This window comes from Malus domestica, chromosome 14 (assembly GCF_042453785.1).
Source record: "Malus domestica chromosome 14, GDT2T_hap1".
Lineage (NCBI taxonomy): Eukaryota > Viridiplantae > Streptophyta > Magnoliopsida > Rosales > Rosaceae > Malus > Malus domestica.
The window spans coordinates 5722894-5742459 of NC_091674.1; the positions used below are offsets into that span (position 1 = coordinate 5722894).

Genomic DNA, 19566 nt, shown 5'->3' on the forward strand with positions numbered 1-19566 from the left:
CGAGACGCGTTCCTTTCTCGGCCGCAATCGCAAGACGCAGAAGTCAGTAGCGCGACCCAACGCAGCATCATCAAATTTACTCCTCGGCCGAGCCTCGGCCGACGAGTTGGCACGCCCCGCAATCACCGAAGGACGTAGTTAGCTTAGAATATATTCGGCCTGCGCGCCACGTAGGCTTTGTAATTTCTAGGGTCAACATTTTGGCACGCCCAGTGGGACCCAGTGCTAAAACTACGAAGTTCACATGATATATCAAGATTCCAATCTGGCTCAACGTAGCCGATTGTACGAGATCCTGGAGGAATTGAAAAAACATAATGAGGAATGTAAAAAATCTTTGGAAGCAGAAAAAGTTCTTCGTGGCCATAGAGAGATGCAAAAGTCATTCGCTTGCATGTTGGAAATAAAAGCTCTTGTTACCCTGCAAAGGCAATGGGTAAATGAAGACAGGGCTCGATTTAATGCCTGGCTAGATGAAGAAAATTTTCCTTACGTTTCTGATTACAGATCAATTCCATTTGAAAAATGGTTAGGCCCAAAGGCCGGGGGGCAATTTTTCGCTCCGGCCGTAATCAGACATCGGCCTAAGAAAATTGTTAATTTGGCCAAAGAACAAAGGCCACCTATTTTTTCGGTCGAGGCTGAATATATGGTCGGCCAAGAAGAAAAACCTAGGCCACCTATTTTTTCGGTCGAGACTGGAAGTGTGGTAGGCCTAGAAGAAAAAGTTAAAGTTTCTGAGCCACAAATCGACTCAGAAAATGATTCGTCAGAGGAGTGCTCCAATGACGAACAAGACCAATCGATTGATATGGTAATTGAAGACATAGGCCTAGCCGAAAAAATCACGCCAATTGATATGATTATTGGTGATAAAGCCGATATGGAGAAATCCCGTTCGGCTAAGTTGTTCGAGTTCAAAGCTGAAATTTGCGAAATTATTGTGCCTGGGGGGCATAATAATTGTTCAACATATTCGGCGGCCGATAAAAAATATTTTTCCAAGTTAAATATATTCGGAGATCATTTTTTATTCGGCTCAATGCAAAATTGGATTGGCTGTGTTGATATACAAAAATCTCGGCTTGGAATAAAGCATCGTTGGCCTCCTCCGCTTTATAGTTCGGCCACTTTTGTTTTCTGTTATTAAAAAATATTGAATAAATTATTTTCTCAACCCATTCGGCTTTTTAGGCCGATGCATAAGAAAATTAAGGGGGGCGAGGAACATTTTGGCATGTAGCATTTACGAATGCACTTGTTTGGCCGAATATATATATATTAAAAAAAAAAAAAAAAAAAAAAATATATATATATATATATATATATATATTCGATGGCCGAGGAGTCCCAAATATATATATAGTAGTCGGCCTCGACATATATAAGTCTCGGCCTCGGCACCTCGGCATAAAGGTTATCGACCAAGACCAAAACTATATATATATATATATATATATATATATATATATATATATATATATATATATATCTATTGTTTGCTGTGGTGTCTCAGCTCTCAGTGCTTTAGGCCGAGCTTGCCATTTTTGTATCGCATCAGGCAGCCATGGAGCTCAAAGGAAAATGATGGTGTTTCATTCTGACATGCAGTCTATCAGGCTATATATATATATATATATAAACAGCCTTAAAGACATGCTTTAGTGGTAATTCGACATGCAAAGTAGAGACATTATTGACAGTTCTTCAACTGGTGCATTCAGCTGGTGTGCGTCTCGACCTCGACCCAATTTTTCTCGACCCTCCGAATGGGATCCCGGCAGCTCTCTTTCATCATTATATAACCATGCATACCGAGCTCGGCGGGGTATATTGTTGCCGAGTATGGTCCTTTCTCTCGGCCTAGTTTTCTCGGTGGCCCAACCGAGTCATCCACCAATTATGGGGTGGTCGAGGTGGTCTATTAAGGTGCTTAAAGTCGGCGACTCCAAAGCGCAAATCAGTTTCCTTAACCATTCGGCTTACGAGCCGAAGCTCAAGGAAACTGGGGGGCAATGTTTGGACCCGATTTTACACTATCGGCTCGAACAAGGCCGTTGAATGATTGGGTTCTAGACCGTTGGATTTCATATTTTTCTAGAAATTACTATTGGGTTATTGTAGTAATTATCTTGAAAAATATTAGGATAGTCCTGGAGAGTGCGAATTGAGATCAAGGAGCACCACCGAATATCCTTGGCGAGGTGTCAAGCATCCAATCAAATAAACTACATTAGGTTGCTACAAAAGGGACATGTGGATTTTGAGGTTGAATCTTTGACTAGGATTGCATGTCAAGGTCAGATTTTCAAGATGAAAAAGTCCTTTGGTTGATGTGATAAGGCATGGGCATTGGCAGAGAAATAAAGATAAAGTTTTCAGAGTCATAGCACAAGTGAAATTGATTTTCATGCACCTGGACACGCTTGGTGGATGGATCAAGATTTGAACTTGCATTGGAATTATTAGAGGTAGTGTCCTTTATTGCCGAGTCCTGTTAAAATAAATAGGAGATAACGCTTTGGTTCCAGCATGGCATCTAAAAGATAGGCTGTTGGAAGCCTTTGACTGAAATTCTAGTTGACGAGTTTGAGTTAAAATCAAATTCTATATTGGTGAAGCAACGGCACACATCTGCTTCTATAAATACCAGGCTGCAAGCACCATTTAAAAGACACAAAAATCAATACAAAATTGCCCTGCGCAAACTCTCACAACTTGAGATCTTTTTCTTTTCCTTTTTCGCTGACACATCTTCCGTTGGCATCAACAGCACTGTGGAAGCAACCGGTGATATCTTAAGTCGGCATAGATAGCTCTGTCACCGTAGAGTCGGTCGGTCTCGCAGTATCTTCCGTTGGCATCAACAGCACTGCGGCGAGAACGGTCGACTGCCTATCCAAGTCTCGGTCGAGAAGGGTTTTCGAATCCTTGTTGGTCGAGGTCATCTCATTAGCCTTCTCGGCGAGGTGAGGTGTTACAGTTATTACATTCGGCACATTGTAAGCCGAATTCGGTTCGTGAACTTTGTAAGAAATAGCAGCCTTGTCTTCAGGCTCGAGAGCCCAAGAGGCCGAGACGCGTTCCTTTCTCGGCCGCAATCGCAAGACGCAGAAGTCAGTAGCGCGACCCAACGCAGCATCATCAAATTTACTCCTCGGCCGAGCCTCGGCCGACGAGTTGGCACGCCCCGCAATCACCGAAGGACGTAGTTAGCTTAGAATATATTCGGCCTGCGCGCCACGTAGGCTTTGTAATTTCTAGGGTCAACAGCTATACTTCCAAAAACTTTTTGATGAGAGATACCTGGTTTTCTTTCACTCCATGCTTCTTGAGGAGTCTTTCCCTACACACTTCTTGTTGGAGACCTATTGGATAGGTAGATAGCACATCCTACAGCTTCTGCCCACAACTCTTTAGGCAACTTCTTGCTTTTGAGCATATTTCGAGCCATGTCGATGATAGTTCAATTTTTTTCTTTCCGTCACAACATTTTGTTGAGGGATCTTGGAACTATAAAAGGTCGACGAATTCCATTGACTTCACATAATTCTTGAAATTCCTTTGAAGTGAATTCTTCTCCTCGATCAAATCTCATAGCTTTGATCTTGCAACCACTATCACTTTCTACTACGACTTTGAACTTCTTGAATGCTCCAAAGACCTCTGATTTCTCCTTCAAGAAATACACCCAAGTTTTCCTTGAAAAATCATCAATGAAGAGAAGGAAATAATTATTTTTACCGAAAGAGCTTGGTTTTATTGGACTTCACACATCGGTGTGAATGAGCTCGAATGGCTTCTAGGCTTTTGTGGTCGACTCATTTGGAAAGCTTTTCCTGAACTGTTTCCCAAGTAAACATCCTTCGCAAACTTGATCAGAGTGACTGATGCACGGTAAGCCTCTCACCATCTCCTTGGATAATAACTCCAATCTCCCAAAGTTAAGATGCTCAAAACGAAGATGCCAAAGCCAAGATGTGTCTTTGTAATATGTTTTGAGCCACTTCGCAACATCATTTTGAATATTCATAGGAAACATCCTATTCTTTGACACTTTCACCTTGGAAATTAATCTTCCTTTGTCATCTCTAAGAAAAAGGCTATAATTTTTCATATGAATATCATAACCTTTTTCTAAGAGTTGACCCAAACTTAAGATGTTGCTTTTCATATTGGGCACGTAGTGGACATTTGAAATTAATTGGTGATCGTCATTTTTCAAGGGAATAAGGATGTTACCTTTTCCTTTTATGGGTATTTTGGATTCGTCTCCAAAAGAAACGTTGCCACTCACCAATTCATTGAGCTCTACGAACATGCTTCTTCTTCTGCACATATGGTTGCTGGTGCCGGTGCCAAGGTACCATGTATTGTCTTGGTCTCCATCATTGTTCTTGCATGCTAGTAGCATAATGCCATTCTCTTCTTTCACATAATTGACCTTCTCATCAGATATGTTACTTAGAGTTCTACATTCCCAAGCATAATGCCCAAACTTTTGACAATTATAGCATTGAACTTGAGATTTTTCATACCTCAAGTTTGAGCATCATCTTCCACGACCTTTTGTTGATCTTTCTCATATTTCGTAGTTGCTATGGTTGTTGAAGTTCCAACCACGTCTACACCCATGTCCACGTCCGTGACCTTGGCCATGACTTCTTCCGTATTGGCTTCTCTCGTTGTCGAAGCTTTCTTCTTCTTCTTAAGCTGGACATGCGTCTTGAGGAGCTGATTATCATTATGTTGCCTCTTCTTATGGTTCTCTTCATATGCTTGTAGCAAACCCATTAACTGCTCTACACTAATTTCTTCCAAGTTTTTGGTTTCTTTAATCGTCACGACAATGTACTCGAACTTAGGGTCCAACGAGCGTAGTATCTTCTCTATAATTCTAACATCTTCCAACTTTTTACCGTTTCTTTTTAATTGGTTGGAAACGGCTAAGACTCTTGAGAAATAATCGGAGATTGATTCAGACTCTTTCATTTGTAGAGATTCGAACTAACCTCTTAATACTTGAAGACGAACCTTTTTCACTTGTTCGACTTTTTTATAAGAGGTTTGAAGCTTCTTTCACGCTTGCTTGGTGGAGGTTGCACTCGAGACCTTCTCAAAGCCATTGTCATCTAATGCTTGGTAGATGAGGTAAATAGCCTTCTTGTCTTTCTTTCTTGAATCTTTCAAACTCTCCTTCTAGGGTTGAGACCGAGTAACTTCATCTTTTGGCTCAATGTAGTCTTTGTCCACGACTTCCCAGACATCATGTGCTCCCAAAAGAGCCTTCATTTTGATACTCCAATTACCAAAGTTTTTGTTGAGCACTGGAACTTGAAAGGCTACCATAGCGCTGCTAGCCATAGCTCTGGTACCACTTTGTTGGGGCTTAAAAAGACTTCACTACTTTGCAGATATTTATCTCACAAAGAAGAATGTAATGCAGCGAAATTGATAGGCAAGAGAAAGAAAATACACTCAAAGTATTACATAAAATTTTTATTCTCACAATAAACTAATACAAGAGGAAACACCCAAACACTCTCACACTTCTTCACTCTTTTTCTCACTTCTCACTTTCTTTTTTACTTCATTACATAGCTTAGCACCTCACCTATTTATAGGCAAGGTTTGCCGACTTACCTTATTGCTAGATATTTCTAGCTAATGCACACCGACTTAGGCTTTGCCTAATGTCCACACGATTTTACAAGTTGCAATATGCATTCCTAATATTTCTAGAGTTTTCTAGCATAGTGCCATCGACATAGTGTATTGCTAGAATTTTCTAGCACATGCATGCATTTGCTTTAGACTGGACCATTTTTCTTGGTACATAAACAAGATTACAATTCAACACCAACAAAATCGTCGGGGCCTAATGCTATGCCAGCATTATTTTTCCAGAAGTATTGGGATGTGGTGGGTGATGAGGTGAGTAATTTGTGCCTAGATGTTTTGAATGGTAATAATGATGTTGCAAGTTTTAATACTACATTGATTGTGTTAATTCCTAAAGTGGCGGCTCCCACGAGAGTAACTGAGTTTTGACCAATCAGTTTATGTAATGTTCTGTATAAGATCATTTCCAAAGTAGTAGCAAATAGGTTGAAACGGGTTTTGTCGTATGTTATATCTGAATTTCAGAGTGTTTTTATTCCTTAACATATGATTCATGATAACGTTTTGGCGGCTTTTGAATCGATACATTGTTTGAAAGTTCGGGGGAAGAAAGGGAGAAAGAAGGTTATTTTGAAGTTGGATATGGCCAAGGCATATGACCGGGTTGAGTGGGGTTTCTTGAAGAAAATGATGATTAAGATGGATTTTCCGATGGTTTTCAATAACCTGATTATGAAGTGTGTAACTTCCAGTTCTCATGCAGGGGTATTCTTTTGGGAATTTCTCTTCGACTCGTGGTTTATGTCAAGGTGATCCTATTTCTCCGTATTTATTCCTGATTGTAGCAGAAGGATTATCGGCTGTATTACAACATGATGAGTCGGCTGGGAAAATTCATGGGGTTAAGGTAGCGCCATCTACCCCTCCGGTTAACCACCTATTTTTTGCAAATGATAGTCTCTTGTTTTGTGATGCAAAAATAGAAGAGGTGACCGAATTGAAAAGAGTGATTGATGTATATGAGAAGGCATTAGGACAGAAAGTTAATTTTATAAATCGGCCTTTTGTTTCAGTTCTTCCATGGATTAGGAGATTAAAACAAAAATTCAAGAGTTGTTGGGTGTCCCTATTGTTCCATGTCATGAACGATACCTTGGACTCCCAACAATTGTTGGAAATGATAAGTGACGAATGTTTCGGTCTCTGAAAGATAGATTATGGTCGAAGGTTAATGGGTGGGAAGGCAAAATGCTATCCAAGGCAAGTAAGCACGTGCTTCTCAAGGCTGTATGTCAAGCGGTTCCCTCCTATACAATACAACGATTGTCTTTCATATTCCTATGAGTTGTTGGAGGAATGGGTTTCCGTGAGTTGTCATGTTTCAATCAAGCTTTGTTATGTAAATAGGGATGACATTTGTTGGAGTTTCCAAATACTTTGGTTGCTAGGATGCTCAAGGAGAGGTATTTTGAAAACTCGGAGTTCATGTCTGCGGAGTTTGGCTTGGCACCAGCGTATACATGGAGATCCATTTTATGGAATCGTGAGCTCTTGCAGAAAGGTATGCGTTGTCGAATTGGGGATAATAGGTTGGTGCATGTTTTTGGCGATGCTTGGGTACCTAGAGATAATAACTTCTATGTGACATCACCAATTCATCTCCCGATTTCAACTAAGTTATGTGATCTCATTTCGAATTTGGGGTCCTGGGATGTAGGAAAAATATATGCAAGTTTTGAATTTGATGAATTGGAGACAATTTTATCCATTCCGCTAAGTGGAACTTCATTGGATCGGAGAATTTGGTATTTCACAGCCAATGGGAGATATACAGTTAAAATTAGATATTGGGTGGCTTTGGAATCTCGACACCTGATTAATTTGAATATTTGTCTTGATCCTTTGGTTTCTCAACAACAAATGTTCTGGAAACATCTATGGAAGCTCAAATTACCACCAAAGATTCTTCATTTCATTTGGAGGCATGATAATGAAATAATCCCTACTAGAGAAAGGTTGTAGTTCCGACGAGTGACGAACAACGCAGGGTGTTGGCGTTGTCAAAGGGAATTGAAACTACCATTCATGCCGTGAGGGACTGTCTGCTTAGCAAACATGTTCTTTCTTCTCTAGGTTTCCCGATGTCGGTGACGGAGATTAGCTATGATTCAACTTTGCAATGGCTTATGTTTGCATTTGAAAATCTTTCTGGACTAGTTTGGAACTATTTTTCATCTGTTCATGGACACTTTGGAATGCTTTGAAACTCTTTCTACTTTGAAAATGTAAATTCTGATGCAGAAAGTTTAAAAAATTTAGTGAGGAACTATATGGCAGAGGTGATGAATGCTGCACATAGGAGAACTTCCTCATTTAAACGTCAAATCAGTTCCTGGGTCCCCCCGTCGGTGGGGTTTTTCAAGTTAAATGTTGATGGCGGTGTGGATACGACAGATGGATGTCATGGAATTGGAGAGATTGTTCGTGGGTCTAATGGTGATTTCGTAGGTGTGATGTCTATACCAGCTCCTTCTTTGATTTCAGTTCTTGTTTTAGAGCTTCATGCCATTAAGAAAGGATTGAAATTGGCAATGGACTTGGGATGTGTTCGGTTGATAGTGGAATCAGATTCATTGAGGTATGTCCAATTGATTAACCAATATTAGGAGTGCTTGGCTGCTTATGGTGTTTATGTCGATAGCATTCGAGCTTTTTGAGTGTCAACCAGGTGGTTGTGAACCATGTTTCAAGGGATGCTAATGGGACTGCACATCGTCTAGCCCAATTCAGCCTACAATGTCGTGAGTTGTCAATGTGGGTGGATACTGGTCCTTCGTGGCTTATGGACCTTGTTCATGTCGAATCTGTGATGGAAGTCTAAGTGTTATGTGCATGCGAGGCCTCTTCCTTCATCGAGCTTTTTCCCACTAGGTTTTGTTAGTCAAGGTTCTTCAGAGGTCTTTCGAATTCGTTTTCATATGAGTGACATTGTATGACTTGGTTATTTATGAATGAAATTCTATTTTACCCTAAAAAAAAAAAAGAGTGTTGACTCACTAGCGAGAGAAATCTTAAGAAAATTGCTAGGGAAACCATATTTCGTAACTACATCTAAATTATTTTTCTAATAAAAAATGAGACCTACTAAATGTGGTTACAAATGTGATCTTCCTAGCATAACCCAAACCTTAATCATTTAGCTGCAATATTCTGTATTCATTTTTGTTCTAAATTTTGCAATGAGATGATAAGAGGTGGACTACTTGAGATTTAAGTGAAGATATTTTAAGCATCCAGTAGCAACAACCTTGATATAAGTGAAGAAGAAGAAGAACAACTAAGGAACGACACCAGCAAGATAAGATTTCTCCCCTTCTCATACCACTCTACCTGTCATCCATCTGTTACTTTTATATTATGTAAAGGCTTCAAGCCAATTTTTTTATTGTATTGGTTAAGTCTATCACATATAGTGAAACACAAATGGAAGCAAACTATAGCGATTTAGTGAAAATAGAAGGTGAAAACAGAGAGAAAGAGAGGAGGAGGAGGAGGAGGAGGGGCACCTATTAGGTTATGGTGTTGTACGGATGTTTGGGGCTCAAGAGAGTGGTAAGGTGATATTTTTTTCATTTATATTGTTGATAGTACGATTCACTTTGATGTCTAATAACTTGATCCGTATTGAAATTTGTATGATTATTAGATAGCATGTGACTATTGAAACTATGTTGTATTGCATATGCATAAGCCACTCGTGCAACCAAGAAAACAATGGTGCATGAGTGGTGTTCAGATGAGTTGTGAATATATATTCAGAAGACGGAGAAGGCTTTGGATATATAATTTGAAATTTGTATATACATTCACCAGACATTGGAGGAAAGACTTGAATATACATTTGGGCATTGATAGAAGGGCCTATATAACAATTGAAAATTGAGAATTAAATTTTAAAATTTGTGTAAGGGATAGACTTTCGCAGACGATATAGTGTTGATAGATGAAACTCAGGAAGGGGTAAATGCAAAGCTTAACCTTTGGAAAGAAGTGTTGGAATCTAAAGGTCTTCGCCTAAGCCGATCAAAGACAGAATATATGGAGTGCAAGTTCAGTGCAAATGGAGGCCAAAACGAGTTAGGGGTGAGGATCGGTGATCAAGAAATACCAAAGAGCGATCGTTTTCGTTACCTAGGATCTATCTTGCAAAAGAACGGAGAATTAGATGGAGATCTCAACCATAGAATACAAGCTGGATGGATGAAGTGGAAGAGTGCATCCGGCGTGTTGTGTGACCGCCGTATGCCACTGAAGCTCAAGGGAAAATTTTATAGGACGGCAATAAGGCCGGCGATGCTGTATGGCACAGAATGTTGGGCGGTGAAGCATCAACACGTACACAAAATGGGTGTAGCGGAGATGAGGATGCTTCGTTGGATGTGTGGGCACACGAGAAAGGATAAGATTAGGAATGAGAATATCCGGGGTAAAGTAGGAGTAGCCGAAATTGAAGGAAAGATGAGAGAAAATCGGTTACGGTGGTTTGGACATGTGCAAAGAAGGCCTACTGACGCTCCGATTAGAAGATGCGACTATGGGACAGAGGTTCAGGGCCGAAGGGGTAGAGGAAGACCTAAGAAAACTTTGGAAGAGACTCTAAGAAAAGACTTAGAGTACTTGGATCTAACGAAGGACATGACACAGGACCGAGCACAATGGCGTTCTAAGATTCATGTAGCCGATCCCACTCAGTGACTTGGATTTTCCAAGTCTCCAACCGAGAAGTTTTCCTCACTCAGGAAATTAAGGGAACACTACCTCAACCTACATGCTCCACTCACAAAGCTCCAACAAAAGAAAATTCAAAGAACTTAGAGAAGAAGGCTTTGGTGTATTTAACACAATACGTTGAAATGAAGGAAAGCTTATTTATTGATATCCCCGATAAGCTACAAATATGTACATATACATGAGTCAAAATAAACAAACAAGAGAGAGCCTTCACAAAGGTTGCTTAGGAGAAGTCGCAGCAGTCGGTAGAGCCCCAGAAAGAGAAGGCACCGGAGGGGGATCATTCGGAGCCTCAGTACTGGACAGAACCCTAGAAGGAGGAGGCATCAGAGGTTGATCATTTGGAGCTTCATTACGCGGTACAGCCCCAGAAGACGAAGGCAATAAATGCCTTTGGAACAAACCCACAAATCTCTGATGATCAAGTAAAACCTGACCATCAGATTCCTTCATCTGGTCCAGCTTCCTCTTCATGTTTGTAGCATAGTCATGTGCGAGACGGTGCAACTGTTTATTCTCATGCTTGAGCCCTCTAATCTCCTGTTTGAGACTCATCACTTCAGCCGCCAATGATTCAACTTGGCGGGTTCGAGCAAATAGGCGTTGGGCCATATTAGACACAGAACCTGCACACTGAACACTGAGAGCCAGAGAATCCTTAACAGCTAACTCATCAGATCGTTTGGAAAGTAGTCTGTTATCTTTGGGAGTGAGAAGGTTCCTGGCCACCACCGCAGCGGTCATATCATTCTTCATAACGGAATCCCCAACGGTAAGAGGACCAGTAGGGGAGACGAAGGATGGGCGCCATATGTTGTCTGGAGAAGGCGGGGCTGCCTCTTCAACAAGGTTCAAGTCAAAACGACGGTCGGAGGGGCCAGACATTTTCAAAGGTGTTGAAGAGAGAAGAGGTCGAACAAATCAAGATCTTAGAAGTGTAAGAATGGAGCTTCTACTGGTGGAGATTCAAGTGTGCTTTGGAACTTAATGCCAGCCCCTATAAAAATCTGCACTCGACGGAGCTTCAGAAATCGAAGAGGCGCCTGCTCAGAAATCGAAGAGGCGTTTGCTTTCTCAAAAGCTGGGCTGCTCAGAGACCACGAGGGTCGATCTCAGAAATCGAAGAGGCGTCTGCTTTCTCAAAAGTTGGGCTGCTCAAAGACCACGAAGGCCGATCTCAGAAATCGAAGAGGCGCTTGCTTTCTCAAAAGTTGGGCTGCTCAGAGACCACGAGGGCCGATCTCAGAAATCGAAGAGGCACCTACTTTTCCAGCCTTGGCAGCACCTGTCACACGCACACTCAGCTTTGCGGAAATTATGGGCATTCTGTCGAAGACTTCTGGTGAAGTAGAAAGCACATGAGTCTTACTGTTCAATCACCCACTTCCCACACGCAATAGTAGCTCATGTGTATCACAGATAACTTTGCCAAAGTTCTCTGCCAAAGTTGAGCACGTGAAGCTTGCAGCTTCCACTACATCGCTCTGACCAAGACGGGTAAAAGAATAGCAAAGAAACAGCACTAACAAAGTTTAGACACATAAATTTTGAAGGTCTAGCTACCCCATATTATTACCCACAAGGGTAAAGGAACAGTATCACTGCTGGATAATTGGAAAGTCCCTGTGTGTCAACCTCTGTGCTTCGTGGCAAGGTAGACTAGCAAACATGCCCAACCTTTACTCACATTCGAGAAAACACTCCCAACAAGATTGCTTGCTCCAAAATCGAAGAGGCACCGTCCTCCGAATCTCGAGAGCCAGACTCCCAACATGACTACTTTCTCAAAAATCGAAGAGAGGGTAAAGGAACAGTACCATTGCTGGATAATTGGAAAGTCCCTGTGTGTCAACCTCTGTGCTTCGTGGCAAGGTAGACTAGCAAACATGCCCAACCTTTACTCACATTCGAGAAAACACTCCCAACAAGATTGCTTGCTCCAAAATCGAAGAGGCACCGCCCCCCGAATCTCGAGAGCCAGACTCCCAACATGATTACCTTCTCAAAAATTGAAGAGACACCGCTCTCCGAATCTCGAGAGCCAGACCCCCAGCAGGATTGCTTTCTCAAAAATCGAAGAGACATCGTTCTCCGAATCTCGAGAGCCAGATCCCTGATAGGATTGCTTGTTCGAAAACCGAAGAGGCAACACTTTCCCAACTACAAGAGCCGGATCTCCTTGGATAAAGCTGTCTGTAATCTTCACACGCAACATCAGCTTTCCACATACCACATACCACTTTTTCAAAGTGCTCTGACAGGGTAAAGGAATAGCATTACTACTTGTTGTTAAGGAGACTCCTATATATGTCAACCTCCATCCCCAACGGACAGACAGACCTGCAAAAATGCTCAACCCTTCCTCATATATGAGATGGCACTCTCAACGAAGCCTTTCGAAATATTCAGCTTTCTTTCCCCCCGATAATACCTCTGCAAACAAGTTATACTAGAGCAAGAATATCTCATATCATCAGGGTTAAAAGCAAGAGTATCCCATATCATGCTTTTTCCCTGTCTTTTCCTTTGGCCTTGTTCTTACCTGCAAGACAAGGAGAAAGAGAGCAATCAGTCAGCACTTGGAATCAAGCTTCCAGCCAGGAACTGACTGCCTGGAACTTACTTACCTGGCATTGCTCTCGAGTACTCATCTTCAACATCTTATGCTTCCAGGGAAGATACCGCATCTGCCTGAGGAACAGATAGGGCAAGTGAGAAGGATACAAGGAAGCATGTGGAGACAAGCGTAACAGCACACGTGCCGATACATCCATTACTCTGTCAAAGCAAAAGTATCCCATATCAGTAGGGTCGAACGTACTATAGATTTGATGGACTTGTTTTGACCCTCAAATTCTTCAGTCGGCCTTATACTCTGGAGGAAACCAGAAAACCCTCCAGCTCAGTTCAAGAATAAGCCTGTGGAAAGTTACTTCTTCAAAAGCAAAAGTATCCCATATCATCTCTTCTCATTTTTCTTCTCTTTATCCTTCATGCTGCCTGCAAGATAGGGAGAATGTGAACAATCAGCCGGAGCTCTGATTGCTTACCTTGTCTGTCACCTCTTTCAGCAAATCCCCTAGCTCGGCAACTTGAGGGACTCCTACTACATGGTTTGTATCGCGCTTGACCAAGCCTGAAACTACAAGTAAGCTTCAAGTGAAATTGATACATTACCTTGTGCATCTCCACCAGTTACAGATACCACCCCTGGATGGAGGAAGAGTACTTCCAGAGAAGATGCCACATCTACCTGTGAGACAGATAAGGCAAGTCAAGACGATACCACATTCCGATACTTAGAAGTTTCGTGATTACGAGATCATTCTCCCACAATATTTCCTAATGTCATTTGTACTAAATCATTCACCTGTACTCACTAAAGGAAAGCTTGAACCTATGTACTTGTGTAAACCCTTCACAATTAATGAGAACTCCTCTATTCCGTGGACGTAGCCAATCTGGGTGAACCACGTACATCTTGTGTTTGCTTTCCTATCTATATCCATTTATATACTTATCCACACTAATGATCGGAGCAATCTAGCGAAGATCACAAAAAGCGACCGTTTTCGCTACCTAGGATATATCGTGCAAGAGAACGGAGAATTAGAGAGATCTCAACCATAGAATAGAAGTTGGATAGATGAAGTGTAAGAGTGCATCCGGCGGGTTGTGTAACCGTCGTAGGCCACTGAAGCTCAAGGGAAAATTTTATAGGACGGCAATAAGGCCAGCGATGTTGTATGGCACAGAATGTTGGGCGGTGAAGCATCAACACGTACACAAAATGGGTGTGGCGGAGACGAGGATGCTTCGTGGGATGTGTGGGCACACAAGAAATGATAAGATTGGAAATGAGGATATTCGAGGTAAAGTAGGAGTGGCCGAAATTGAAGGAAAGATGAGAGAAAATCGGTTCCGGTGATTTGGACATGTGCAAAGAAGGCCTACTGACGCTCCGGTTCGAAGATGTGACTACGGGACAGAGGTTCAGGGCCAAAGGGGTAGAGGAAGACCTAGGAAAACTTTGGAAGAGACTCTAAGAAAAGACTTAGAGTACTTGGTTCTAACGGAGGACATGACACAAAACCGAGCGCAATGGCGTTCTAGGATTCATATAGCCGACCCCACTTAGTGGGAAAAGGCTTTGTTGTTGTTGTTGTTGTTGTGTAAGGGATAGACGGGAGCTAATTTATATTCTATAGTATTCGAAGTCAAGTGATATAAGCATAGTATGGAACGTGTAAACTTGGGTGCCCTAGGTATGTGTTAGCAGGATTAGAAGGGAATAAAAGTGCATTCAAGCATCTCATTTGTATATTATAATCCTTGTTTTGTGCAATGAATTTGCAAAATATTATATATTATAATTCTTATTAGGCGAATGCCTACTTCGTCGGTGAACTAGCTAGTCAGTGGACTAGTATTCGTTGTACAATGTTATTCTGTTGTGTATTTCATAAACACTACTGTTGGGTAGATCAACTTTTAGATTAAATTTGCAAACCATATATGACTTGTCACTAATAATAATTCAATCATCAATAACCACGTCATATGATTTACAAAATTTGGTCTAAATAATTGCTCTCCCTAGCATTACCCTTCCATAAATCTTATATACAAGTTATAATGAACACAACCGTTTATTGTATACTACGATTTGTTACAAATAATAATTTTAATTTTTTCTAATCATGTCTAGGTTATAGATCCTTTTTCTATAGCGAAGATATGACGGACACCCTAGCTCGTCGGGTCATGACATTGCCGTAATTATATAAAAACCTATTTATGGAAAAAATGTATACATCCGTATCCTACTAGTAGACAGTATTCTTATCAAAAACTGAATCCAGTTAGTAGTACTACTCATTCTGCTATCCATTTATGAAGCAATAAACATTACCATTTCCTACTACTATTAGTAAGTGGAAATTGGAAACCTATTCCGAACCACACTAGGAGAAAGCACATTCTATATATATGCAAGGTCTCGTAGATTCTTTCACTCAAACAAATTTCAGTCAATCATTCCTTTCCTTCACTCTCGATTTGTCTTTCCTCCACTATTTCTTTAGCCATGTCTCTGCGAAACACTTCTACACTAATTTTCTTCGTGATGATGGTGCTTTCTGGTGTTTGTGTTGGTGATGTTTATAGAGTTGGCGATTCTGATGGGTGGACATCTCGAGGTCTCGTCAATTACAACAAGTGGGCTTCAACGAAAGAGTTTCATGTCGGCGATACTCTCATATTTGCTTACAATAGTCAGTTCCACAACTTGATGCAAGTTACCAAGCAAGATTTTGAATCTTGCAATACTACCGCTACGATTGCAGTTTATACCTCTGGTTCTGATACCATCACCCTTAAAAGGCCCGACCACTATTACTTCCTTTGTGGTGCTCCCGGCCATTGTCAAGCGGGACAAAAGATTGATGTCAAGGTTACCCTACCGATACCACAAAGTTCACTAGCAAGTCCAAAGCCGGCGCCTCATGGATCATTGTCCTCAGACTCTCATCCAAGCTCAACTCCAAGCAGTGCTCAGACAATTTATTTTTCGAAGCTTGGGTTGGCCGTTACCACTCTTGTGTTATGTCTTTTGAGTGTTGTATTTTAGAGAAATTCTGTAGTTCTTATATTTATTAACTTTTTATGACTAAGTTTGCTTGTGTTCTTAATGGTTTTGGTGGATAAACTTCGTAACTTTTGTTTAAAAGAATTTTTTGTTGAAGATTGAATAAATGTGTTGTTATGGATGAATTTACTCTTGTTTTCGAGTAGTTTATGAAGAAATTAAGTCACTTGATTTGAGTTATGTTTTATTAATACTGTTCGCAACTTACATAGTTTGTGAATTCCGATGATGATCATATAGAAAGAAAAATATCATACACATTTCACCTTCTTTAGTGAGCTTAAATAATTATCTCAGAGGTGTCTCATGCCAGTCTAATCCTTATCTCTCAATACCACTAATTAAAATTTTATGTTTTTATGTTACACTCATTTTATCTCTTAACTTAATTACCTCTAAATGTTTAGATGTGAGATTTTGAGGATCTCGGTGTGACTCAAGACAACTACTTGTTTGTGTAGGGACTTTAATACGTTTTTTTGCTGGACAACTACTTAACCCCAAGGTTCTAGGTTCAATTCCCCCATCCCACACGTCATTACTAAAGTTGATTTGAAACATGAGCAAGCCATCATTTAGCGGATGATATCAACTTGACAAAGGAAGCTTTGCTAGGGGCGTAAAAATGCTTAAATTGAAACCTCCTTATACCCGTTTTAAAAATCAATTAATGTTTAACTCCTCATTTTTATTTATTTATTTTTTGTACGTCATTGAAGTGATATAGGATAAAAGAGTTTTTTTTTTTAATTTGTTTCAAAGGAAATGTCATCATCTTTTACAGTAATCGTTTGTGGTGACATTTTTGGGGATATTTTACAGTTATTGTTATCAATTTTCATGTATTATTTACCAAAATAATCAAACTTTTTGTTAAGTAATTATGTTGTGAACAATCTTATCACTCAAAGATGCTTAAAATGCCACTACATTGAACTGCATTATATTTTCTGAATTATCTTGGATTTTGCAATGGCATACGATCTCTTCTTAGCCAGCACCTTCTTTAAGAAGAGAGAAGAACATGTGATTGCGGGTCGTCAAAAAGACAAATAGATTTTCTTCTAATGAAGAAGGGGGATCGTATAACTTGTAAGGATTGCAAAGTTATACTGGGAGAGAGCTTGGCTAATCAACATCGCTTGTTGGTGATGGATGTACATATCAAAAGAGAGAGAGAGAAAAGAACAAGACCTTGAAGTGCCCAAGGACTAGATGGTGGAATCTAAAATGAGAAAAACAAGCCATTTTTAAAGAGAAAGTAATAACCCAATTTGTTTGGGATAGAGAGGGGGAAGCTAGCCAAATGTGGGATTTCATGGCTAGTTGTATCCAAAAAGTAGCAAAAGGGGTATTAGGAGAGTCCAAGGGCTTTGCTCCACACCAAAAGGAATCTTGGTGGTGGAAGGAGGAGGTACAGACAAAGGTTAAGGCTAAGAAGGAATCTTAGAGTTGGAATCTAAAGGTCTTCGCCTAAGTCGGTCAAAGACAGAGTATATGGAGTGCAAGTTCAGGGCAAACAGAGGCTCAAATGAGTTAGGGGTGAGGATTGGAGATCAGGAAGTGACAAAGAGCGACCGCTTTCGCTACTTAGGATCTATCTTGTAAAAGAACGGATAGTTGGATGAAGACCTCAACCATAGAACACAAACTGGATGGATGAAGTGGAAGAGTGCATCAGGAGTTTTGTGTGACCGTCGTATGCCACTGAAGCTCAAGGGAAAATTCTATAGGATGGCAATAAGGCCGGTAATGCTTTATGGCATGGAATTTTGGGTGGTGAAGCATCAACATGTACTGGGTGTAGAGGAGATGAGAATGCTTCGTTAGATGTGTGGACACACGAGAAAGGACAAGATAAGGAATGAGGATATCCGAGGTAAAGTATGAGTAACCGAAATTGAAGGAAAGATGAGATAAAATCGGTTACGGTGGTTTGGACATGTGAAAAGAAGGCCTACTGACGCTCCGGTTAGAAGGTTCAGGGCTGAAGGGGTAGAGGAAAACCTAGGAAGACTTTGGAAGAGACTCTAAGAAAAGACTTAGAATACTTAGATCTAACGGATGAAGCGACACAGAACTAAGCACAATGATGTTCTAGGATTCATATAGCATACCCCATTTAGTGGGAAAAGCCTTTGTTGTTGTTGTTATGTGGCAATGGTTATGAGTAATCAAACTAAGTAATGGCAATGGTTCGATCATGTCAACGTTGCAGTAATGACGGTGTTCGTGCTTTCATTGGCTATCAGTAGACATAGATGTTGTTGTTAGTAGCAATGGTTTTCGAGTTTGCAGTTTCCATGGGTTGTTGTATGAGATTTATGAACTTTCATTGAATGAAAGAATGTTTATAATTACGTATATATACATCTGTCAATAATGATTATCACCTAATCAAGTGTAACTAATTACATTAAGACAAAATTAGTTACACAAAACAAACAGAAAAATATTACGCTGAGCTAAAATGTGTGTTAATACTCCCCGGCAAGCTGATAGGATGAGACCCGAGTGAAAGCTTGGATTGTAAAAGCTGGAACTGAGCTTTAGATAGAGCTTTTGTGTGAATATCAGCAATTTGGTGTTGAGTAGACACATAGTTGACATGAAGAAGATAAGACAGAACTCACTCTCAAATATAGTGATAATCTATTTCTACATGTTTGGTACGAGCATGAAAAACTGGATTCGAAGAGAAGGAGATGGCAGAGACATTATCACACCACAAAACAGGAACTTTGCATAAGGGAAAGCCAATGTCTCTAAAAATCTTACAAACCCAAGTAATCTCTGCTGCAGTATGTGTTAAGGACCGATACTAAGTTCTATAGAAGATCGAGCAACAGTGCTTTGCTTTTTAGCACTCAAACTGATAAGGTTGCCAACCAAATACACATAATATCCATTAGTTAAGCACCTGTCATAAACACATCCAGCCTAATCAACATCAGAAAATGCAGTGAGATGTAATGGACCTTTTCGAAACCATAAACCTTGATCAACAAATCCTTTGGGAAAACGGAGGATTCTTTTCACAACTTGATAATGTGTATCTCTTGGACAGTGAAGGAATTGGAAAACTTGATTAACGGCAAAGGATAAGTCAGGGCGTGGCCATGTCAAATATTGGAGAGCACCCACAATGGACCTATACTCATGAGAATTAGATAACAGAAAACCAAAATAATCTAATTTCTGACTGCCAAGAGGTGTGGAACATGGTTTGTAGTCTTCCATCTTGGTCTTGAGGAGTAAATCAAGTGCATATTTCCCTTGGGAAAGGAAAATGCCCTCTGAAGACCTGTGAACTTCCAGTCCTAAGAAATAATGAAGAGGACCTAAGTCCTTGACTGCAAAATAGTTTGCGAAGTTTAGTAATAAAATCTTGCAGACAGATGAATTGGGACCAGTAACCAAGATATCATCTACATACACCAAGACAATCACTAGTGATGGAGAAAATGTGACAAACAAGGAGCAATCTAACTGTGAATTTGAGAATT

At 40.5% G+C, this 19566-nt stretch overlaps 1 protein-coding gene across 1 annotated transcript; it reads left to right on the top strand.

Annotated features, from left to right (window-relative positions):
- The first annotated feature begins 15499 nt into the window (after positions 1 to 15499).
- On the top strand, positions 15500 to 16042 carry LOC114820870 (mavicyanin-like). Its single transcript, XM_029092184.1, has one exon. It carries the CDS (start codon positions 15500 to 15502, stop codon positions 16040 to 16042), a length of 543 nt encoding a protein of 180 aa, XP_028948017.1.
- The last annotated feature ends 3524 nt before the right edge of the window (positions 16043 to 19566 follow it).